At 36.4% G+C, this 25,686-nt stretch overlaps 2 protein-coding genes across 7 annotated transcripts in view; both read right to left on the bottom strand.

Moving 5' to 3' along the window:
• Positions 1–322: 322 nt before the first annotated feature.
• Positions 323–12,502, bottom strand: LOC106872566 (proteasome activator complex subunit 3). 2 transcript variants are annotated; one of them, XM_014919597.3, is made up of 9 exons: positions 12,313–12,502; positions 8,758–8,790; positions 6,942–7,085; positions 5,940–5,988; positions 4,911–5,029; positions 4,281–4,349; positions 2,871–2,993; positions 2,492–2,578; positions 323–951 (listed from the first exon to the last, which is right to left on the bottom strand). In XM_014919597.3, the coding sequence occupies exons 1-9, from the start codon at positions 12,334–12,336 to the stop codon at positions 871–873; spliced, it is 729 nt and encodes a 242-aa protein (XP_014775083.1). In that variant the 5' UTR covers positions 12,337–12,502; the 3' UTR covers positions 323–870. The 2 variants fall into 2 exon arrangements, with proteins under 2 accessions (XP_014775083.1, XP_014775084.1); XM_014919598.3 differs by lacking the exon at positions 8,758–8,790 and having other exon boundaries at positions 12,313–12,481.
• A 10,846-nt stretch (positions 12,503–23,348) lies between these two features.
• Positions 23,349–25,686, bottom strand: part of LOC106872564 (ADP-ribosylation factor 1-like 2) — a 37,416-nt gene continuing 35,078 nt past the window's right edge. For all 5 annotated transcript variants that reach the window (XM_089356950.1, XM_089356951.1, XM_089356949.1 and 2 more), the window contains exon 5: positions 23,349–25,427. In XM_089356950.1, coding sequence (XP_089213076.1) covers positions 25,266–25,427 — 162 coding nt within the window. In that variant the 3' untranslated portion in view covers positions 23,349–25,265. The remainder of the gene's footprint in view (positions 25,428–25,686) is intronic.

Here is a 25,686-nt window from a genome sequence, read left to right on the forward strand (position 1 = left end):
GACAGATGTTCAGCAGCAACATAACAGCTGAATCTCCCAACAATATATATACAATATCATTGCCTATTCAGGCAGTGATGTCACAAATAGCCTCAAGGCTTATCAAAAAATAATAACGAAAGAAGCTCTATTAATATCAGATTCGTGATTTTTGTTTGTTGTTTTATACAGTTGAGGTGTTAGAGTGTGGCTCTGCTGGAGGTGGACCAATGTCCATTGCAAGTGGCCATTCATTGTCCATTGAGCATGGAAAAGAGACATAAGAGATTATGATGAGATTATCTCACACACACACAAGAATGAAAACGAAAAAGACAAGCTATAAAATGAGAAGAAAAAAATAAAAAAAATTGGCAGCTTTATTCTTAGATATGAAACAGAAGCATGCAAGTTGGCATTAATTGCTGCTCCCTTTTTTCCTGATCCTGAGCCCTTTGTTTCCCAAACTCATTCTGGGCAAACAAGCGACATTCGAGATACCAAGTGAGCTGATATTTGAAGAAGAATGTCAAAAAATGAGATAAAAGAAGACAACAAAACTGGTGGTGGCAGGGAAATATGGAGGTTTGACCAATTCCTTAACATTTTAATGTTTTATGATATTTAGGTTGTGTTTTTTTGGTATGGGCTATTGTTTAAATTTGATTTAATTAAACTGATGTCATTATTTCTTCTCTTTTTTTTGTTTTTTAAATGGCCTTAAATATTTGTTTTTTGAGAAAAAAATATCTTAAAAATAGTTGAAATAGAATATTAAAAAAGGTAACTAAACCCGGAATGTAGGTATTTCTTATCTCAGTTTTTTGACTTTTTCTCTTTTTTTTTTTTTTTTTGTAAATATTTTGTTTAAGACTGAGAACATATGAAGTTTTAATAGAGATTCTCTGCATTGGCTGAACGTGGTTTCTTGATTTTCTCAATATTCTTCATGACAACATCGTGTAAAGATGCCTGCAAATAAAGGGAGACAACAACAATGTTTTAACGTTACATTACATAATTTATGCACCAACAACACAACTCCTATCTGATCCATCAAAATACTACATCAACAACCAAATCTCCCTCAATTCACACCCTTAGATAAAAGTTAAGCAACTAGGTCTCTCTCTCTCTCTCTCTCTCTCTACCATCTTGGCATTTTGAACTAATTATATCGGCCTATTAAGCATCGCTAGATTGCAGAAGTCGGAGTGTGGTTAGCCTTGTCTGTCACTGGTTCATTCATAATTCCAGACAACCAATCAATGCCAATGATAGGTTTTTGTAGACCAACAGTTTACAGCTTTTGGCTGTTGATGAAAAACAAAGCAGCTACAACTAAATCAAGAAGAAAAAATAATAAAATGCAACACAATAGACTTGTTCCAACCATGCCAACACTGAAAACAAACATGGAAAGCGATGACAAAGGGTTATGAATTACTAATTATTTTGTTATTTCGTCTATATTTGTTCCTTGTGCTGTTGAGAAATCTAATAATTTAATTAAACTCATAAGGTGTGCTATCAATGTTAACGCAGCCATTGAAATTTTTTCAAAGTCCCCTGCAGTCAACAGAATCAGAACAGAGACTGTCAGGAAGATTACAAATGGAGTGAATCTGTGATAAGCCAAAGTGACCAAGTGTAAGCTAACCACAGCCTATCACAGTGGTTCCCAGCCCTTTTATTTAAATGAGTTTTCCCACAGGGACAAACCTAATGCCTGGCAGAACAGCATTTTGGTCAAGTGTTACAAGGACAAAGGAAATGCTTTAGAAAGGGGCCATCAAATTGTTGGACCAGATTTTGTACACGACAGATGTGCAGCAGCAATAAATTAACAAAAAGTAGACGGGGAAAAGATGCCTTCAAATGGCCAACATTACAACAATCTGCACAGATCTTTTACTTGTTCCAATCACTATACTGCGGCCATGCTGGAGCACCGCTTTCAAGAATTTCAGTTCAATAAATCAACCCCAGTGCTTCTTTTGCTTTTTTCTAAGCTTGGTACCTATTCTGTCAGTCTTTTTCACCAAACCGCTAAGTTACAGAGATATAAACACCAGTTGTCAGCAGTGGTGAGAGACAAGCACACACAGGCTTCTGCCAGTTTCTGTTGACGAAACCCATTCACAAGGCTTTATTCTGTTATTGTGTTACTTGTTTCAGTCATTTAACTGCAGCCATGCTAGAGCACCACCTTAAAGGGATTTTAGTCGCAGATATCAACCTGACTTATTCTTTGTAAGCCTAGTACTTATTCTATCAGACTCTTTGCCAAACCGCTAAGTCATGGGAACATAAACACACCAATATCAGTTGTCAAATGATGGCCTGGGGACAAACAGACACAAACACAAACACACAACAGGCTTTTTCAGTTTCTGTCAACCAATCCATTCACAAGGCTTTGGTGGGCCTGAGCCTGTAGAATAAAACATTTACCAAAGTGTCACTCAGTGGGACTGAACCCAGAACCATGTGGTTGGGAAGCAAGACTTACATAGTGGTTTCTGAGTTCACAGGTCATGAGACGCAGGCTGATGTACTCCTTCTCATCTAGCTCTCGTACTGATTGCCGGTAATCATCCTGGAAAAGCAAAGCATCTTGATTGAAGTAGACAAACCAATTTCTGTAGAAACTACAACCAACAACTGACAAGGAAATATCTAAATGTATTTATTATATACAAGGTGTTCAAAGAGTCTCTCTGCAGGGAAATTTTTCATCCAAGATTTGTTTCAAAACATGTGTAGAAAGAGTCAACTTGGGTATTGAAAACAAAGGACGACACTTTCAACACCTCTTATAAAGTCTTGGGGGGGGGGGGGGGGCTAATGCAGTTTCGCACCTGAAAAGTTTGAACGAAGATTGTACTTACTATGTGAGGATACTTAGCAACTTTTGACACCAATTTTGCTCGAGTTACAAAATAGCGTGAAATCATTTCCAGATAAGAAGCAGATTCTGTTTCAACTTGTCTCGCCTCAGCCAAAGTATCTTCCTGAAAGTGTTTTAAACAAGAATTAATTATTTTGTAACTCTCAATAGAGACAAATTAGACCACGGGAAATGAAATGTGTGTGTTTGTGTATGTAAATGAATTTAGAATGAAAAATTACTCAATGGATGTAGTAGACTTCATTCATTTCTTCAAAGTCAAGGTCTTCCCCATCCTCCATCATGTTTCATTTCAGTGTTACAAGACTCAGAACCATAAAGAATTGTTTGGTCACTACACCTGAGAAATATCCCACCATTTTAAAAATGGAAGGTGCATATCCAAGATTATATAATCTAGATACACTATCCTTAAACAGAGATGGGATGGTCATGGATTGATTGTCTTTGGTCATAGGTTTGCTCACTTAAAGTTGATTTGTTTTCTACCAAAGACAAAGCAAATGAGATACCAACCACTCTGGTATTCTGTCGGTTACAACGATGAGGGTTCCAGTTGATCCCAGCAATGGAGCAGCCTGTTCAGGACATTAACATGCAAATGGCTGAGCACTCCACAGACAGACATGCTCTTAATCTAGTTTTCAATATATACACAAAAAATAAGCAGAATGCAGATGGATTGAAGATATACTGGAGGTGCGAAAATTGTGTGTGCAAGGTGAGACTTCAAACAGATGAAAAGTCTAAAGAGCTGAAGAACACTGGAATCTATAATCTTGCTTCAACTGCTGCAGAGGTAAATGCAAGGATAAGAGTTTCAAATATTAAAGTGAAGTCTATTTCATCTCGAGGTGCCCCTTGCTCAGTTATCACTGGTGAAGTTCAGATTTTAAACAACTGTACATTGTCACAAATACCTCCGTTTGCACAGCTTAATAGGAATATTAGACGTTGGAGGCAAGCGGATTCCAACTATCCTGACACCCCTCTTACAAATCCTGGGTTTTCCATTCCAAGGTAGGAATACTCCAACCTTGACAATGATGAGACGTTTTTAAAGTATGACAGCAGGACGGATGATTCAAACCAAATACTAATATTTGCAAGTGACGAAGCACTTCAACAGTTAAAACAGCGGGCGACAGATGGAACATTTAAGTGCTGCTCTAGTATATTTTTTCAGTTATATATATACTTTAAAAATATATATATATATATATATACTTTAAAAATATATATATATATATATATATATATATACTTTAAAAATATATATATATATATATATCCAAAGACCATCATACATCTCGAGAAGTGTATACATTTTGTGTGTGTCTCTCTCTCTCTCTCTCTCACCATACACATACATTTGAGTGATTGACTCTACCTGAATGGACACACCAAAGTTGTTGCCATCTTCAATTTTGGGGATGAGAAAAGAAATCCACATTTTTAACTGGAAAGAAAAAAAGAATAGGTTTAAATAAGGGTAACTCAAATTGAACATTCAGACCAGGTATAAACAAAATATAAACAACACAATCTTACAAATATCTTATATTTTTTTTTTACTTGTTTTAGTCATTAGACTGTGGCCATGCTGGGGCACCACCTTGAAGAATTTTTAGTTGAATAGATTGACCCCCAGTATTTATTTAAAGATGTAAGTGAGGGAGATTTGGTGACTGTTTTAACCCTTTGCCTGTCCTGTGTATCTCTTGTGATACACAACACATATTTCCCTGATGTCCCTGCATCATATATATAATACATATTCCCAATTCTTTTAAACCAAAGGAACTTGGGACTTATGAAAGGAAAACTCTATATTACTCAAAACATAAGAAACAAAGGTTAACTAGAAGTATGAAAACAAACAATGGACATTAAGAACTACCTTACAAAAATACCTTAGACAGGCAAAGGGTTAAAATGAGACTAAGACCCCAGTCTGTTTAAAGAAGTAGATAATAATATGAAGCTAATGAATAAATAATAAGAGAGAAAGCAAGCTTACCATATTAGTGTGATCAACGAGCTGTCTAATGATGGGTTTCAATGTCTGGATTAGATGAGAGATTTCTTTATTTGTGGGAATACTACCTTGTGGAAGACACAACACCATTGAACCTTGAACTGGAAAACAATATCAACAAATATTACAAAAAATTGGTCATCTTTCCATTTAAAAAATTTTCTGGTTTTGGTTTTAGTCTGAAAGTTGTTTTTCAACTAGTTGACTCTGATTGAGCAGATTTGAAATTAAAAGTAATCCAGCCATGACCATCCCATCTTCTTACAATATTTAAAACTGCATGTGTCGTTCCTTTTTGCAACAATTTAACCCTTTAGTGTTAAATGTAATGCTTTTTTGTTCATGTTATTTTGAATTATTCTAATTCAAGAGGGATGTCCACAATATTTGCTTGTAACTTTGTTAATTTTTTACATAAAGATTTGAAATTTTGTCAATGGATGCTTATATGCCAGTGGATTATAGTTATGTAACTTTAGCTGATCTTGCAGATTAAATTTGACTTTTACGGGCAGGTAAATTTAATTAACAGGTGTAAAAGCAATAACATTATGGATAAACATCAACTGCATCTTGCCTGTTTGATCCGTTACTAAAATTATCCCAGATGTCAACTACCAACAATTTTGTCACTTTTCATGATGAGGTACATTAATTTGAGTTAATTAAAATACAGGTATAATCAGTACAAGATTTTATTCTTTCTCTAAATTTCACTGCTCTACATGGTCACCCAACTTACAAGAAACAGCAGCCAAATCCCATTTAAATAATATCCTGCTCTTGTAACAAAAAAAAAACATTTTTTAAACAAAGGCCATACTGGACAGTGCAGTTATAGATCTACAAAAAAGACGAAACGTCATGGCTGGAGTGCTTTTTATCATAAACTTATTCTTTACATAGCTGACCCAGAGTGAAACAACAACAAAATATCACAATTAAACAATGAAACAAAAACAAAACAAAAAATACAATTTTGGTCTATTTTGCCCTGACAAATCAACTTACCATTATCAAGATTTGCATGGTTCTGATCCAGACGTCTCTTCTTTGATGGCTACAAAAAGAGAGGACAGAGAAATAGTGAGTGTAACGAAGAAAGACATAAATGGCTCGTTAACCCTTTAGCATTTAGATTATTCTTCTAGCTAACACAATGCTTATTTATTCCCATTGTTTTGAATTAATCGTGCATAATCTCATAGCTTCAAGGTTCCAATGATGTGATTATTTTTAGAATGACATTGTAGTGGAAGAGGCTGGGATCTAGCTGGCTTGAACGTATGGCTGCCAGTTTAAATGCGAAAGGGTTAAAGAAAGAAAGCAACAAAAAAATGGAGAACTTGATGCAGTGTGGAGAATAATAAAAGGGTGGAAAGAGGAAGAGGACAAAGATAAGAATGTTAGGGTTAGGGTAAAGAGAGAGAGAGAGAGAGAGAGAGAAGTTCATGGGTGGAAGTAAACAGGAAATAAATGAAGAGAAAGAAGAAAGCACTGCATGGTGTTTAGGGTGGTTGAAAGAAGGATAAAAGATTTAAAAAAGACAAAAGTTAAAATTGGACAAAATGTGTAGCTTCAGAAGGAAACTATTTTGTAGGAGATTAAATGGCAAAGAATTGGTGTGTGTCGGAGTCTTTGATCAGACCTTGTATTAAAGACACACCTTGCAGTACAAGACTTCAAGAGTAAATTTAATTGTCATAATTATGTGTGAATAATATTCTTTAAAACTTATTCAACAGTGCAATTCACAATAGTTTCTATTCTTCTCATGAACACATCTGAGGAGATGTGATCATACAAGAAATGAATTAAATTTTTTAAATAATTTTAAATATTTCTAACTCCTCTAAAAACTTCTAAAAAGAAAGAAAAAAAGAACATTAGATAAAGTAAAAAAAAAAGAGAAGAAAGAGATGGAAGAAAATCTGTCGAGTCATTGTGGAAATGGAACAGAAATCTAAAAATCTTTCAATGGAGAAAGCTTGGAGAGCTAAGAATGTTACTGACCAAATCTTCAACCAACACAGGATCTGGTACAGGGACATTCAAGTCACAATGGATGTCGTTTACTCGTTCTAATGTTAATGTTTTGAATAAATTGTCCAATTCCACAACCTTCCGCGGAAAGACATCTTTGATGAGAACTTCACCCTGGAAAAAACGTTTAGAAAAAACAGAAAAATCATTTTCTTTTTTATATTTGTTGAAACTTGAATTAACAAGCAGGAAATATTTAAAAGGAATGCAGCACATCTTCAATAACATAGTAGTATTACTACTACTACTAATTGTTTCTACTAAAGGTAGAGGGCCAGAGATTTTGAGGGGAAGGGCAAGTTAATTACACGGAGCCCAGTAATTGACTGGTAAGTTATTTTATCAACCTCAAAAGGATGAAGGACAAAGACGAGCTTGGCAGCATTTGAACTCAGAATGTAAAGAGCCAAAAGAATTACCGAGAAGCATTTTCTTCAATGCAATAAGGATTCTGACAGCTCATCACCATTACTAATCACCATCATCATCATTTAACATTTGTTTTTCCATGCTGGCATGGGTTGGATGGTTTGACAGGAGCTGGGAAGGCTGAGGGTGCACCAGGCTCCATTTGTCTGTTCTGGTTTCTGATGCCCTTCCTAATGCCCAAACACTTTACAGAGTGTACTGGGTGCTTTTTACATAGCACAAGCACTAATAATACTAATTCCTTTTACTAAAGGCACAAGGCCTGAAATTCCAGGAGACAGTATTGGTCAATTCCACTGACCCCAGTGCTCAATTGGTGCTTATTTCATTGACCCTGGAAGGAGGAAAAGGGAAAGTTAACCTCAGTGGAATTTGAACTCAGAACATGGAAAAGGACAAAATTCTTTGTCTTGCACGCTAACGATTCTGCTAGCTCGCCACCTTAACAACAGCAGCAACAATAACAACAATGATGGTGGTGGTAGTGGTGATGATGATTTCTCACATTGACCACCAGGCCATGCATTTCAGGAGAGTAAACAATCAAATAGGTCGACCAATTTTATCAATAACAAAAGATAAATGAAAGGGGACTGAGCGAATACCAATTCAGAGGGAAAATAATGCAATGAAACTGCATTGCATTTTCTCTTTCAGCCCATCATAAAAATATTTCTAATTTTGGCACAAAATATAAACACAGAGCAGCATAGCCATAATGGCATTAAAGGTTTATTTATGAGAGACAGAAACAGCGTTTGTAACAAATACGAATTGGCACACCACATGTTCACAGATCCCTGGTACTACCTTTGCAGACTGCCAGGGGTCTGCAGAGTAAGGCTGGGAACCACTGGTATAGGACGATATGGGGGCAACTGAAGTAGGCTAAAACAATAATGTGTTTTACCTTGCTGACCACCAACAATGGTGGTCAGCAATCTTTTACCTTTTACTCATTTCAGTTATAAGACTGCAGCCATGCTGGAGCACCACCTTGAAGAATACATTTTTTTAAAAACCTGGTACTTATTGTGTCGGTCTCTTTTGTCAAACCACTAAGTTACAGGGAGGTAAACACACCAACACCAGTTGTTAAGCAGTGGTGGGGGACAAACACAGACACACACATACGATGGGCTTCTTTCAGTTTCCGTCAACCGAATCTACTCACAAGGCTTTGGTTGGCTCGAGGCTAGAGTAGAAGACACTTGCCCAAGGTGCTACACGGTGGGACTGAACCTGGAACCACATGGTTGGGAAGCAAACTTTTTAACACACAACTATGCCTACTCTTATTTGTAAAGTGACAAATTAAAAACAGAAAAATAATCAAAGAAATAAAAAAACAGCTTACATCTGTTTTCAACTTTTCTTTGAAAGCTGCTACCTAAAAGAGAAGAAAGAAAATCATTTACAACACCTGGTTCTCATTCAAAGGTATTTTTCAATATTATCACTATTATTATTATTATTATTACTATTATTATTATTCAGGTCACTGTCTGGAATCGAACTTGGAATCTTGGGGTTTGTAGCTTTTCTTCAGTTATGTTCCAAACACAAGTTTAATGATGACAAAGTTGATTTATTTATAAACTCTTTTATTCTTTCGCTGGTTTCAGTCATTTGACAGTGGCCATGATGGAGCACCACCTTTAGTCAAAGAAACTGACCCCAGGACTTACTCTTTGTAAGCGTAGTATTTATTCTATCAATCACTTTTGCCGAACTGCTAAGTTACAGGGGCGTAAACACACTCACATCAATTGTCAAGCAATGGTGGGGGGGTGGACAAGCACAGACACACAAATACATCCATATATATATATATATATATATATATATATATATATATATATATATATATATGACGGGCTTCTTTCAGTTTCCATCTACCAAATCCACTCACAAGGCTTTGAACAGCCCAAGGCTATAGTAGAAGACACTTACCCAAGATGCCACACAGTGAGACTGAATTTGAAACCATGTGGTTGGTAAGCAAGCTACTTACCACACAGCCTCACTTAACAAGATCCTGCAAGCCTCAGGATTGCATTGGGCTCCAATGTCACTTTTGACATGATTTCTACAACTGCATGCCATTCCTAACATCAACCACTTTGCACTGTGTACTGGATGTGTTTCTCCCCACTCCCTTTTTTTAAAATTATATTTTTGTGCCACCAGCGGTCGCCATATAAGTTACAAAACAGAAAAAGAAGGGAAGGAAAGAGCCCCCTCGATTAAGTGGGAGATAACTTTTACCCAGATACTCATCAGTTATCATTTAACGTCAATTTCCCATGCTGGCATGGGTTGGGCTACCCAGCATATGAGGGTGGGTATATACATACATATGTAAAATATATAATTAAGGCTAATTAAATTGACTATTATTAATTAGTGTAATGATAAGAAAGTAGAAACAGTGAAGCGTCAGAGTAAACGTTTGAAGGCTACATTCTGAGTTCAAATCTTGATGGGACTGATTTAGTGTATTTTTACCAATATCGATATAAACCAGAGTCAAATTATTTTTGACAATGAAACCTTAAAGGTCTTTAGGTCTCCAAGTCAGGAAAGAAAAAAAAGCCTCAACAGACTTTCAGACAGTCGAGATAAGATCGCTTATATTGGGTTGGTGCATAATTACTGCGGCTTTTTTTTCAACAAATTTTATTCAGCAAAAACAATAACTGCACGTAATAAAAACATCTTTAAATGATTATTCCGGGGTATATTCACCATCTACTTCAATTACTGCTTCCGATTTGCTTAGCAGACGGTCAGACCATCATTTAAAGATGTTTTTGTTAAATGTTGTCATTGTTTTTGTTGAATAAAATTTTGTTGTAAAAAAGCCGCAACAATCGTGCACCAACCCAATAGAATTGGAGTTGAGTATAGCCAAATGAACAGGCTCCCGTATTCAGGAGGATGACAAAAAAGTTTTAATTTAAATTCGGGCAAATTAATTGCTGTCAGATATCTAGTCCACCAGCTTACTATTTCTGTCAACAAATAAGCTCTTCCTTTTTAAAAAGACATTTCCGTAGCACCAACATGAAGAAATTTGGCTGCTATTTCTAGCTAGTCGAGCGAACATATATAGCAGAAATGGGGGGAGGTGACAGAAAGGGCTGAAATTACAAATTTATAAGAACCTATTGAGATGCATCTGAGATGAGATAAACAATCTTAACTTTATGAGTAATGCGTTGATCTTTTAGGTTTAAAAAGTGTTTTTCTATCGAACTTTTAGAGAATTTGTCAATGAGCCGTTTCAAAATTTAAATGTGAGCGAGAATCTCTCCACTTCTGATATAAAGGCTCCCTCGAATGCTGAGGCCATAGCTATAAGAATTATAGCATATTTAATCTTTCTCTGTTTTCATAATTCTCAGAAAAGATTCTACGATGCAGTCGCCTTCTTGGTTAGCCATTGGTAACTATGGACCGAAAAATCACGTGGAGTGGTGTAAGGGACGTAACTATATTGCTATGGCTGGTGTGGAAGTTCTTCATAGATAAGATATATAATATATGAATATATGGAAATATGTCTTTACTCTGTCATCTGAACGATACTGAACGGATTCAATCGATTTTTTGCGATTAATTCTTTATTCCAAATTACTCCTGTTCGAACGCGTTCTCTGGAAGGGTCATGGTAAGTAAGTACAAGAACTGCACTATTTTCTGCTTGGCATTCAGAGATTGAATATTGATAATTATCAATACATCGTAAAATGTGCTATTAAATTTATGGAAAATAATATTTCCAATCATATATACTTAACCATCTGCATTTCTTTTGGTTTGTTGTCAATCACTCCTGGGCATTAATTATATCAATGACTGGAATCTTTAAATCGAATTCTACGGAAACGTTACAACATGAAAACAAAGACTTTTGTCAACGTATTGCGATGATAAAGCTACTAGACACCTTTCCATATGGAAGCTCCTCAACTCGCTAAAGAATTTAATATATTTTATGGTTGAATGAGGATAAATATCTGATCTTATGAATAAAAGAATTTGATACTTTGAAAAAAAAAAAACATATAAAACATGAATCCCCTTTTTTAAATAAAGAATTAAAATTTAGATATCGAAATTTTGATGTGTGCTTTCTTTAAATTAATTCAAAAGGCACACCGTTATCAGGTGAGGGTTATCCACTATAAAGGGATCATATCCTGGTTTATCCTAATTACTATTATTGATAACTATTGCAGTTATCCTAATTATTTTTATAATCCAATCAAACTGATCAGATAATAAAAAGTATCGATCAAGATTTGGAAAACAAAAAGCACTTTGTATGCCTAGAGACATTTGTTTATACCTGTGTGACAGTAAATTAATATTTACTTATAAAATATTTACAAAACAGAAAATAATGACAAATATTTTTTTTTTAAATGAGCCAGTCGCATGTGCTTTTTTGTTTTTCCTCTAACACATAATAATGTCTAGTTTAAATAAGGATTTCGTTATTTATGCAATGTAAATAAAAATCCTAATTGAAACAATCTTTAAAATGTCTTAAATTGAATTTTTTTACTCATTTCGTTGAGTATTTCGTTTTCCTTTTTATATTTCCAAATGATTTCCATTGTAAAGAGACACAAAAGACTAATAGAGTCGCAGCTCCTTATGTATATATGTAAGCTATATATATATAACAGATGGTCCTACATTAATTAACAAGTTCTCAATTAAACAAAGCTTGTTATATTAACATGCTGTCTTAATTGCATTGAGGATCTTTTACCAACACATGGCCAAGTGGGAAAGCAGTGCGTGTCTTTATCTGAACAGCACTTATTATCCTAATACGTATAACGACACTCTAATGGCTGGTTCTTTTCATAGTGCAGTCATTGTATTAATTGCTACTTACCTGTTGGTCAACATTGTTCGACATGACGTGGCTACAAGACGAAATGGCACCAAAAGTAAATTGTAAACTTAAGACAAACTTGCGCCAAATTCTCTCTGGCGTCCCTGCATCGAAGATTAGAGAACGGCAATCCAAGGGAGTTCACTCACCGGCATGCACCCGACATCACAGCGAAAATGACGTCATAGTTAGACACCGAAAAGCAGAATTATTAATTAAACAATTATTTAATTAATATGAAACAAATATGTAATAGTTTGTTTTATTTAAATGAACTTTATCAAAAGCACAGTATCGAATTTATTAAATACCCCTTTCAGGAATATACTAACAATTTACATACAGGAAACCATTTTAGATAATAAAAAAAAAGAACTTTGACACAAACGTATTGAATAGATAACACTTCAATCTATCGCAGATAACAGTGTCTACTGGTCATTTCTTGAACTACAGTTGAGTACTTGGAACATGTATAATTCTTGTAAGCGTGTACCTGTGCAATGGTGTCGGGTTGTAGATATGCATGGCGATAAATTTTTGTTACGTTTTAATATACAATATCGTCAAGAAAAGTACAAGTGAATAAATGCATGTGCGTGTGTGCATATATATATATGGGAGAATATACAAATAATAACAACAGACGAGGACAGGTGGTGTAAATAACAAAAGTATATATTAGTATATATTATATTCTTGTATTCTCTTCATGTATCAGTCATTGGTTTGCATCGATGCTGGAGCATCGTTTTGGAAGTTATAGTCGATCAAATCGCCCCTAGTCGTTATTTTTAAGTCGAGTACTTATTCCATCCCTCTAAGTTGCGGAGACATAAATAAATTGACAATTGTTTATAAGCGGTGGTGGAAAGCAAAACACAAAGACCTGCACACACACATTTTTTTTTTTTTTTTTGCCTACATATATAAATTTAAACATATGTCATCATCATCATCATCATTTAGCACCTGTTTTCCATGCAGTTCTGGGTTGGATGGTTTTGACAAGAGCTGGCAAGTCAGGATATACGATTGATGCTTGAACGCCATTATATAAGTGGCAGGGAATTGCAAAGGAAACATGATTAAATGGTGCAGAGGTGGGGATTGAGTGGCACAAACCTGGGTATATATAGAGTCAGGGGTGGCTATTGGATAGCAATGATACAGAGGAACAGGGCTGTGAGGATAGGTTTGGGGAGTGGGATAATGTCTGAAGGAAGAAATATAAGGAAGAGAAGAGATGTAGATTGGTTTGTTGGGGCAGGGCTAGCAGATAGCAATGTTACAATGAGACAGGGCATGTGGGTGGAACACACAGGTCACAGGGTTGTGGAGAGCAATGATACAGTGGCACAGGGCCAAGAGGACAAGATTGGGGAGTGGGAGGTAAGCACAGTGCAGGAAGTGGAAATGTGAGGAAGAGAAGAGATGTAGTTTGGTTTGTTATGGTAGGGTGTATGAGGAGAAGTTTTCTTGTTAAGTGTGGGTGGGGGACACAGCGCTTCTACAACTCAGTTTTGCTGACATGGACGGGTTTTCTCAAGAACTTCATATCGCCAGACATCTCTGTCCATTGTCATTTCGTCTGTGAGGCCCAACATCCTGAGATCAATCCTTACCACTTCATCCCACGTCTTCCTGGGTCTCCCTCTTCTGCAGGTACCATCCACTTTCAGTGATGGACACTTCTTTATGCTGTCCTCGTTCATACACATCACATATCCAAACCAACATAGCCTTCTCTCTTGCATGCTACATTTGATTCCTCTTATGCCCAACTTTTCTCTCAACTTTTCGCACTTTGTCATACATGCACACTGATGTTGCACATCCAATGGAGCATACTACCTTCATTTCTCTCCAGTCTATGCATGTCTTCTGCATTCAGAGCCCATGTCTCACTACCATGGAGTGTAGCCATTCATACACAAGCATCATATAGTCTACCTTTCATTCTGAGAGAGATTCCTTTTGTTGCCAACAGAGGGAATAGCTCTTTGAAGTTCATCCGCCCAATTCTTATTCTAGAAACAATACTTTCAGAGCATCCTCCACCATTGCTAATTTGGTCACTTAGGTAACAGAAACTATCTACAACTTCAAGAGAGCGTCCTGAGCATTTCAGAGAATCTAAGCCCCGTGTGCTCTTTGTGCTTATTGTTCCTGCACATCTGCCACATATAAAGACTACTTTATCTGTTAATCTACCTGTGATTCCACTGCAACTCTTATGTGTCCATAATTTAAACTGGGTGCAGCAAATGGAATTTCTTCCGATTCCTTTACTACATATTGAGTAGGGCCATTTACCTGACAGAGAGAGAGAGTTTTATCTTCTTTCTTACTAACAATAATGCCATGAATGAAGAAAAGAACCAAACTATTCTGTCATGCTTCCTTACTTCAGATGGTGCCACATCGTTTACTGCACTCCTTTCTTTCCACCAGCTGACTTGTCAGCAACTTTATCATTTGACTCCCAATGCTCTTGGAAGAATTATTTCCGGCAGCTTGTGTACAGTTTGTACATAATGTTAAGGCAGGCTATAGTTCTCTACCAAGACAGTGTTGTTATTCTTGGACACAAGGATTGCTCAATCTAATGCAAGACAACTTGATAAGTCAGTCTGGCTTTCCATAGTTATTTGTATAAATAGCTTTCTATAAAAAGTAAATGCCTCCTATTTGTAGCTAACTATGAGGTCTGTCTTCATGGTGCCTTCCTGGAATCACTACAGCTGGCAAAAGTATCTGCTGCCTTAGCTATCACTATTGAAAGGTGCATGAAGACCTGATCCACTGACCTTACATTTGTAAATGAAACTGAGACGATTGATTCTGATATTATATTTCCAAGACAATAATCTGTCTGTGTGTCTGTTTATCTTTCCCCAAAATCCATTGTAATTTCTTTTACAAAGTTCCACTGCCTATGCCCTAGGCTCTGCAACTAATATCACCCATATATATGCATACACCGCCGGATTGAGTGGTAACTGCCCAGGTTTCAAAACCATAATAGTATCCATAGGGCAGCTGATGATGGATGTATGTTGGATTGTTGGTATGGCTGTTTTTGTTTCTGAAATCAGCTATTATTTTTGGAACAACCTAATATATGTGTGTGTTTGTGTATCATTATCATCATTTAATGGCCGTTTTCCACATTGGCATGGGTTGGACGGTTTGACAGAGGTCGGCTAGGCAAGAAGACTGCACCAGGCTTCACTGTTTTGGAAAGGATTTTACAGCTGGATGTCCTTCCTAACACGAACCACCTTATAGATGTATGTGTGTGTTTGTACACCCATGCATGTTTGGATATACAAACAGAAGAAATAATATTCTATATCTTTAGTAGAGTTTACTTGTTCAAAGTTGGTGGTTCCTACTATCGCAACTCAAGAGTTCCTCACTCTGTTTATCATTTTCAGTATCAAAGAGTTCCTTCTGTGGCTTCAAATAATGCATTTATCAAGAACTCTGAGTTGCAATGGAGTGAACCATTTAAATGCTAAAGAGACCACTAATATGTCATATCATTATAATTTAACATTTTTCCATGGATCCAGCCTGGCCATATATTTTTCCAAGCACCATTCAAAGTTCACTCATCTATGTTATCCACAGCATCCACTGTGTTGAACTTCTTCCACAAGTCTCTAACTGTCAATTTCTTCCATAATTTGTTTGAAAGTTCTTCTCGGGTAATATGCCTCGAAATTAGCTATTACACATTGATCCATTGGCTGTAGCATAGAACGCATTCTACTCTCACACTATCAGAAAGCTTATTTAAGTTCACAGGTTGGTTTGGTCCATTGTCTAAAAGGAGGAATGATTCGTTGGGAATATTACGTCTGGTACTGTTGAGTAGGACAGCAAAATGTAACCTAATCTTCAAAAAGCCTCTTAATCATGTATGCTTTTTTTATTTAAATGTCAAATCAGAGATAAGTTAAATTTTGCATAACCCTTGAAAGTCATTGGAGTTTCAGATACATGGGTAATAGCTTTAATTTCATGTCACCAACAAACATTTTCCTCCCAGAAGGTTTCAACTGGTCACATTATAAAGAGTTATATAGGCTGGACGTGGTGCAAGGTTCACAGACAACAGGTGAACCCATGCAGTTGCCAAGTTATATCCAAGAGATTAGAAAAGACCACTTGAAAGACGTCCATGACAATGGGAAGATGATCTGGTCAAGATGGAAAAGAATGGTGCAATCAAGACTGAATTGGAAGCGCATTGTGATCAGTGGTGTATAACAGAATTTGATGGACTGGTTGATACTGTGATATAAGCCTCACTTGGAATGGTTTCAAATCTAGGTATATTCAGTATATCTTTCCATTCAGGTGTGAGGTACCCACCCACCCTTTCTCTTTCTCTCATATTCACTTTGTAGCTTGGAGATGCACCCTCACCCCCTCTCTTTCCAGCTGGGCAAGCCATATATTCACCTCTTCAACAAAACAAGGGTCATTTGGGTGCTGGTTGGGAACCAGTGGTATAAAGAGTTGCTCTGCCGACCTGTGCACTTTGGATGTTTTATGATATTTAATAAAAAAAAAAAGCTGCATTACTTCTGGTTTAAACCTCAAATTGTCTGGTTACAAAGAAGTCTTCATTCAATGTTTGTTGCAATTACTATTCTGTTAAATAACTGGAAAGGAATGGCCATGTAGTTAAGAAGCACACTTTTAACTATGTGGTTTCAGGTTCAATCCCTCTGCATAGCACCTTGGGCAAATATCTTCTACTCTAGCACTGGACTGACCAATGTCTAATGAGTGTTTAATGGACAGAACTTGTGTGGAAGCCCATCATGTGTGTGTCCCTCCTACCACTTGATCACCAGTGTTGGTTTGTTTACATCCCCATAACTTAGTGGTGCAACAAGACCTACTGAATAAGCTTCACACTAGAAAAAATGGGATTAGTGGTTTCCTTAAATCCTTCATGTTGGTGCTCCAGCATGGCTACAGTCCAATGACTGAAAGCAACAGGAAATTCTAAACATGTGAAGCAATAGACAACTGGAGAGTGACGATGGGTAGAGTTGAACTAAATGGCTTTTGGTATTTTGTTATGTCCCTTTATGTTGAAACTGGTTGGGTCGTCTCATGCCAACGTAAGTAATCTGTATTTCTCTTTTGTAATTACTGTAAGCCAATATCACCTGAAAGAAGTTGTGTTGCTATATAAATGTGAACAAATGTTTTGTTGTGTTTCAATTGTCATACAACCAATCTCATCTTTCATTTGCTAAACCAGCTTATGATAGTCTTGGCTACAGCAGGGCAAGGCACTTGATATGCATGGCTGTAGAAACCAAGCCAAAACAGACTGGAGCCTGGTGCAGCCCTCCAGCCTTACCATCTCCTGTCAAACTGTACAACCCATGCCAGCATGGAAAATGTATGTTAAATGATGATGAAAAAGAAATTTTAAACTACAAACTAAACAAAATGTAAACTTTCTGATTAGTGTAGCTTCTAATAGAATTGAGCAAGCAAATTCGAACCTGGGTTCTCATTCCTAAGGTATTTTTCGATATTATTATTAAGATCAGTGTCTGGAATCGAACTCGGAATCTTGGGGCTAGTTGTCAGTGCTCTTAACCACTATGCCCATATTGTCTTGAATTAATTGGGCATTATCTTTTAGCTTCAAGATTATTTGATTTTTAAAATGACATTGTTGGATACGTGCAAGAGACCAGATCTGGCCAGTCTGAGTCTGATACGGTTGGTTTCAATGCTAATGGTTTCATAATATCCTTACCAAACTGAACCAGTTTGGTAAGGGGGGGGGGGGTTCAATTCACCCCTACATTTGCAAAGAAAGAGCACGATGCACAATTTTGCATATGTTTAGATATTTGTGGATTGCAATATGATTTGTGCAGTTTTATGCACAGGTTGTTATATTGTGTTATGTGTGGATGAAGAGGTAGGTTTGTATAGAAGTTCCTTGTGGGTCTGTGTATGTCTGCATGCATACAGTAATCCCCTCGACTAATATGTTCCAACCACGACCCTGGCAATAGGTGAAAATCCAGGACACAGAAACAGCACGTATTCTTTTGTTTCAGTCATTTGACTGTGGCCATGCGGGAGCACTGCCTTTAGTCAAACAAATCGACTCAAGACATTCTTTGTAAGCCTAGTACTTATACTATCGGTCTCTCTTACCGAACCACTAAGTTATGGGGACGTAAACATTGGCGCAAGGAGTGGCTGTGTGGTAAGTAGCTTGCTTACCAACCACATGGTTCTGAGTTCAGTCCCCCTGAGTGGCACCTTGGGGGTGTCTTCTGCTACAGCCTCAGGCTGACCAAAAGCCTTGGGAGTAGATCTGGTAGACAGAAACTGAAAGAAGCCCGTCGTATATATGTGTTTGTCCCCCCACCACCATCACTTCACAACCAATGCTGGTGTGGTTACATCCCCGTAACTTAGCAGTTTGACAAGAGACCAATAGAATAAATACTAGGCTTACAAAAAATAAGTCCTGCGGTCAATTTCTTTGACTAAAGGCGGCCACAGTCAAATGACAAACAAAAAAAAACCAACATCAGTTGTCAAGTGGTGGTGGGAGAACACACACATATATATAACGGGCTTCTTTCAGTTTCCATCAACCAAATCCACTCACAAGGCTTTGGCCAGTCTGAGCCTAGAGTAGAAGGCACTTGCCCAAGGTACCACGCAGTGGGACTGAACCCGGAACTATGTGGTTGGTAAGCAAGCTACTTGCCACACGTCCGTCCGTCCGTCCGTCCGTGTGTGTGTGTATGTGTGTGTGTGTGTGTATATATATTTATTATTGTATATATTTTATTATAAATGTAAAACAAACCACAGAGGAATTAACATATGATTAAATAAATATCCAGTCAGAGAAACCATGCCGAATCCAAGATTGGGAGCTCAATGTGACCTTGCAGTTCACCAGGTCACATCAAACCTTCCAACCCAAGCCAGCAGAGAAAATGGATGCTAAATGATGGTTCTTTGTGTATGTCCCATCACCTGATAACCCGTATTGGTTTGAAGCAACAGCTTTGCTGACTAAACTCAAAGTGGCTCTTATCACAAATTTCTGTCACAACGTTATACATCTGAAAAGCTGAAGAGTGAAATGAAATATCCAACACTATTACCTTTCGACCATCTGCGGTTGAGGCAAAATTTAAATCCTGCCAAAAACGTACATAACTGTATACCATGTGACATTGTGTCTCGCATTCTGAAACCTCACAGCAGTCAGAAAACCAAATATTGTTGAATAATCAGTGGCACTATATACATTTTGGCCATTTCTCTAATACATTTTATTTTTAATTGCTTAGTCAGGAGGAAAAGCAATGGCCATGACTCTTTACAGGATATTAGAGAGAGAGAGAGACAGATAGAGAAAGATCCACAAACTGCAAACCTGGTCCAAAGATTTGCAAGCGGAAAGGTCACTGGTAAAGGCACCCAAGGGTTGTGCAATTAATTTAATTACTCATTTGGTTAATCAATAGAAGTGTCCAGTATCCAGATTCAATATACAATGTAACAATGGCAACTGATGATTATCATAATTTCATGGCACTAATGCTGTGCTGGGTTCAAAAATGAAACTAAAGACATTTCAACGACTTTTGCACAACGAGCTGTAACTAGTTGATACTCTGAATGCATAGTTTACGGTTGGAGAAAGTCAACAGACAAAGATTTATCCCAAAATGATGCAATACTTATTGGTCAAACAGAATAAATAAGATTCCCAGGAGGAAAAGCAAAAGTAGTCAATTGCTTGTCTGTCAGCAATTGAAAATTTACATAAGCAATTAGCATCTCTTGAGCATTTCTTTAAAAAAAAAATAATAGCTGATAGCTACAGCCCAATGGTGAGTTAACTTGAGGTAATATAGGATATAAAAATACAGCCGGCTCAGCAGGGACCCAGTTGTGGAGGTGCTTGCTTGCATAGCAAATTCAGTGATACTGGTGCTACAGCATAATCAACTGCCACAAAGGCAGAGGTAAATTAAGAACTATAGAGGCATCAAATTGATTAGGAAGAAAGTATTTTTTTAGATAAGAAGCAGTTTGAAGTTTTGGGATAGTATTGACGCACTCTTCCTAGTGAGAGAACCTCTAACATTTGTTGATATGGAGAAGGCCTTTGACAGGGTACCCCAGCTTGTAGTTGAGTGGACGGGAAGAAAACTAGACGAACTGGGTGGTTTGTGAGAGCAATGCAAGCTGCGTACAGAGATGCAATCAACAAAGTGAGAGGTGATAAGGGGTTAAGTGAAGATGTATATTATGCAGGGAGGCACGTACAATGTCCACTTCTCAGCCATTCTTCTGTTATAGTCCACCAAAGTTTAAGACCAGCTGTTCAAGAGGACTATATACTAATGACCGAGTACTTATAGCAGAGTCTACGGAAGAATTAGAGGAGAAATTCCAGGCACAGAAACAAAAGACTAAAGTTTTAGTAGGTAGACAAGAAGACAGGACTGCACTGCCATCAAGGAAATGGAGGCTTAATACAGTGGTAAAAATTCCATATTTGTACATTGATTGTGATCTTTGATGGTAGGATCACAGGTAGGCTAACAAGCTTTGTAGGTGGTGGCATATGCACAGGAGTAATAATTAGCAGTCAGACATATAATCATCACCATTTTATTTCTGTTTTCCAATGCTTGGCTTGTGAACCTATACAGAAGCAGAGAGTTTCTACTACCAGGGTGAATTAAAGCAGTGAAAAAGGACGCTCTGAAAATATAATTGCCAGAATAAGAACAGCTTAGGAAAGTTCAGGGAGTTACCTCTGCCAAACAGGGGATTTCCTTGTCAAACAAAAAGCAGAGTGCACAATGCTTGTGTACAAACTGTAATGCTGCATGGTAGTGAGAGAGATGGGAACAGGATGCAGTGAGTGTGTTAAAGCTTGGAAGAAATAGAGCGTGCTCCTGCTGGATGTAACATGTAGGAATATGAACAGTGAGGTAAAGATGAACCAAGAGGAATCAGATGTAGCATAGAAGAGGGAGATGAGTAAAACTATTAGAACATGTAATGCATAGGGATGAGAACTGAGTAAAAGAGCCAGCAGATCCATGTGGGAAGAAAGTGTGAGCCTGGGTAAAACGAGCGAAAAAGCTGATCTCAGGGTGCTGAAGTAGTTTGAGAAAAGTAAGCAATAATTGGTGGGATGCTGTGGAGAATACTCACCTGACCCATGCAAACATAGGTAAGTTGATGTAGAAATGAGCTTATCCAAGCAATTACACAAAACCACCCAATATCAGTGTTTAGAATTGAAATTGGATTATAAAATGCAGATTAGAGTGGATCTGGTCATCAAAACCAACTAGTAAAAGCTATGGATACGCTTCAGTGAAACCTGCTACTCAACTGACAAGGCCAGTAGTGACACAGTGTGTGAATGTGTGTGGTAATACTGATTATGAATATCAAGAATACAGGTAAGGGGAAATATCTCAGGGGAACACTCTGCATACGAAATACAAATACAGTGGGGTCTCCCATAATATAGAGTTGATAAACTAATAAACTGAATCTACAGTCACTTCAAGAGAATTAAATATTCAAAATTTATCTTAGCTATTTTCGTTCCTGAATCACAAAATTTTTAGACAATTAAGGAACACCACAGTTTTGCTGAAATAATTAATACAAGCTGAAGGAATATTTCAAGATTCTTGTTACAAATAGAGCAGTGAATGAATTAAGTGAAGTATTCATACAGTTGGCAACAAAATGCGTTGTTGAATTAGAATACAAATCATTTGTTACACCGGCACAAATAGCATTGTGCAATAGTTTGTCAAGTAATAAAAAGAAATGAAAAGGTCTTTGAGCAGTATTTGGTTGAATTCTTTAGTAAGGAAAGTGAAAAGCTGTTTTCTGAAGATGATGGATATGAATTTTTATTAAAATGAATCATCTTCAGATAACACAAGGAAAAACTGTTCTTTAATGATCTCAGAAAAACTAGCTATACAATGTGAATACTTTCCTAATTAGAAGTGAGTGAAATGGCCAAAATGATTAAAGTAACAATTAGCAGCTTAAGGGACAAGAATGAATAATTCATTTGAGTCAATATAATAGAAAGCCTTATTCTACAGATCAGGAGTGTCTAGCTCCTGGTTTCTAGGATATTTGGAATAAAACAGTATCCTAACCATTGGGTGATTAATCTCAATGCCACGTAGAAAGCCATTCCACAAATTTTGGTAAATTTCATAGAACATATCAGATTTCTGTAAGCTAAATACATCTTGTAAGTTTACAAATTCTAAAATAAGCTATAGGACTTGCCATGAAAATGACAGAGGCAAATCTTTTCTTTCCCAAAGTTTTTTCTCAAGCTACCTTAAAGCCTATTAGCTTAGGTAAATTGTTTGCAAAACAAATTTTCATTGGTGCTTTTTAAATATTATGTATGAAAATATCTCCACCATTTTAGGATAATTTACAATATCTTAAATGAAATAAAATATCAGTTTTTCACAAAACAGCAATGGCAGCAAATTAAATTATTGTTAATTAAGAAGAAGGAGAAAGTGGTGTAAGGCAGATAAAACATTAAAAGAAGACAATGGCAGCATGCAGTAGATCTCAATCTGTTCAATCATCAATAGCTCCAAGCAAGATTTACAAATCGTTTCCAATAGCAACAGTGGATAAATGGTGAAGACATATCCTACAGTTGTTTAATTACATCATTTGACCATTTTCTATGCTAAGTAATCTAAAATTAAAATTAAGCCAAAACTGGTTGCTAATTGATAAGGCTTTTCTGAAGCTAAATATGAACATTTGGAATTACATTGAACGGTAATCAGACCAAGTACTGAGAGAATTTTGTTAAAAAGGAAAAAAAAAAGAAAAAAAGAAAAAGAAAGAAACATAGTGAAGTGTTTTTTCAAACTAATGAATGATTTCGAAATCTTGTCATGAAAAGCAAGAGAGTAAATTCAAAGAGAAAATTAGCAATGAAAAGGGGAGTTCAAATATTTATTAGATCTGTATGCAGTATACATTTGAATAATCCATGCAAATGACATGCAAGAATTACTGGCTATTAGGAGTGGTGGTCAGTCATTTCAAAATAACTGCACTTGCAGACTTTCAGCCAACTCAAATTTATCGTTTAAGTGATTCCAGAGGAACAAAAAAACGGTGTTATTGCATGAAGTTGAGCAACAAGCCCACCTTGGTAGGTTGTTATCACATCACAGAAATAGGAAAAATAGATTGGGAAGGGTATTGTCAAGTTCAACATAAGATTTGCAATGGATATAATATATATTATTTATTGGTTGCAACTAATTTCATGCTAACTACGAATCAGTAGAAAATGTATTAACATGCAGTGGTGGAAATGTGGGAGGAGGAGGAACACAACTAACATTAGAGAAAATAAAATTAAAATAAAAACAACAACTAAAATAAAATTCTGCATACAATTTAAAGCTGACTTATAAATATGCAAGAACTCCTCAATAAATGTTTCCAAATATTTTTTCAATTTTTTTTCTTTTTAAATTTCCAAATAACAGATGAGTCTATCCCTGCAATTTTCTGATGATACCTACAACCAGATACCCCCTCATATAATGCCAATTATATAGAGAATATCTATATAATTATCACTCTTATTTCTCACATTCTATAGCTGAAGATTATGTATTCAGGCAATGAGATTAGTCATAGCACAATGGAAATAGGAATAAGTAAACAAATTTAGATGCCTCTTATGGCAATTTTTAAATAAAGATAAATAAAGGTAGCTCAATTTTTGCAAAAAGTAAAGAAAAAAAAAAAAGAAATTTTATGAAGCAAAGTTAACCTGGAATGTAATTCTAATGCCATGCCTAAAAATCACAAACAAAAAAAAATTGAACAAAAGTTTAAGAAGCAATCCCCACCCCCACAGCTAATTATGCAAATGCGGCAGTAAATACCCCAGGGATAAGTGATGAGTTCATTAGTACCAAAGTGGAAATAGTCTTTGAAGAATGCATTAGTTGTCAGAAATAGGGGAAGGGGCATGGAATGTCTAACTTGGTTCAGAAAAAAATGGTGTGTTTGAGAGAGAAAAAAAAAACAAAAACATTATATAAGCACACTTTAGATTTAAAAGTTTACAGCCAACAGTTAAAAAAAAAGAAAGAAAGAAGATGCCATGAGAGGCCGACTGACCAATACCAAGCTGTTAAGTTTTGCTGATTCAATATTTTTTTTTTTCAATAGTTCTGCTTTATTTCTCTGGGAAAAAAAAAATGATTCTCCACCCTCTATGATTACTAGAATGTCCACATCATTAATTCCAAGCAACTTGAAGGAGGAGACAAAAATTTACAGAAAAAAAAATAATAATAAAGTAAATTAATTAAACTTTAACAGAAAAAGGTTCTGTTATGAACGGAAAAAAAAAAAAAAACAAAAAAAAAAGCTGATGGAGCTGATGGCATTTCAATTTTTTCAATTTTTTTTTTCAAATTTTTTTTTTTTTTTATTTAATTTTCTACCTATTTGCAGCAGTGGTGATGGTGGTAATTTAAAAGAAACAGTCACCATCTTTACTACCATGGCAGAGTGCCATCACCACTGCTGCTGCCGAGAAGAACATTCTGAGTAACCCCTATTAATAGTCTATAGCTGAATACTTTGACCATAAAGAACTATAAATTTATCTTACATTGTGTAAGGGCCAGTTTCCCAACAGGCGAGCGAGAGAAAGAACTGAAACCCTGACACTGAATTTGAATAACAAATGAACACGGACTGTACAGACAATGTGAAACTGAGGGAATGAGCAAAAGTGATCGCATACTGACAGGCAGCAGTCAGCCCGCAGACAGCCACTTTTGGAATTCATACAAACATTTCCTCCTTGGAACTTATTTCCCACTTTTCAATTGATTTGACAACCAATCAAGTCCTTCATACAATCCATCTCCACTTGTTGCACACGTTGCTTGGATATACCAGGATCTATTAGTCAGGCCATGCAATTGCAACTTGTCAGTCACTTCTGCAGCATTCATAGCATTTGGTAAATCCTATTGAAATAAAAATGGGAAACATTAGAAAACCATTAAACAACCACAAAAAAAAAAAAAAAAAAAAAAAAAAAGAGGGAAGGCAATTCAAACAAGGTCAGACAAATATATTCAATTTTACTCTTCTTCCCCATCAAATTTTTATGCTTAGGAGGAAGAACTTTTGCAAAAGTGCACTGAAGAAGCATTTTCAGTGTTTGTTCAGAGGTAGACTAATTTCTTAGCAAGAGACATTAACTGTATCAAAGTCTCAGCTCTT

This window comes from Octopus bimaculoides, chromosome 9 (genome assembly GCF_046866305.1).
Source record: "Octopus bimaculoides isolate indiv1 chromosome 9, ASM4686630v1, whole genome shotgun sequence".
Taxonomy (NCBI): Eukaryota; Metazoa; Mollusca; class Cephalopoda; order Octopoda; family Octopodidae; genus Octopus; species Octopus bimaculoides.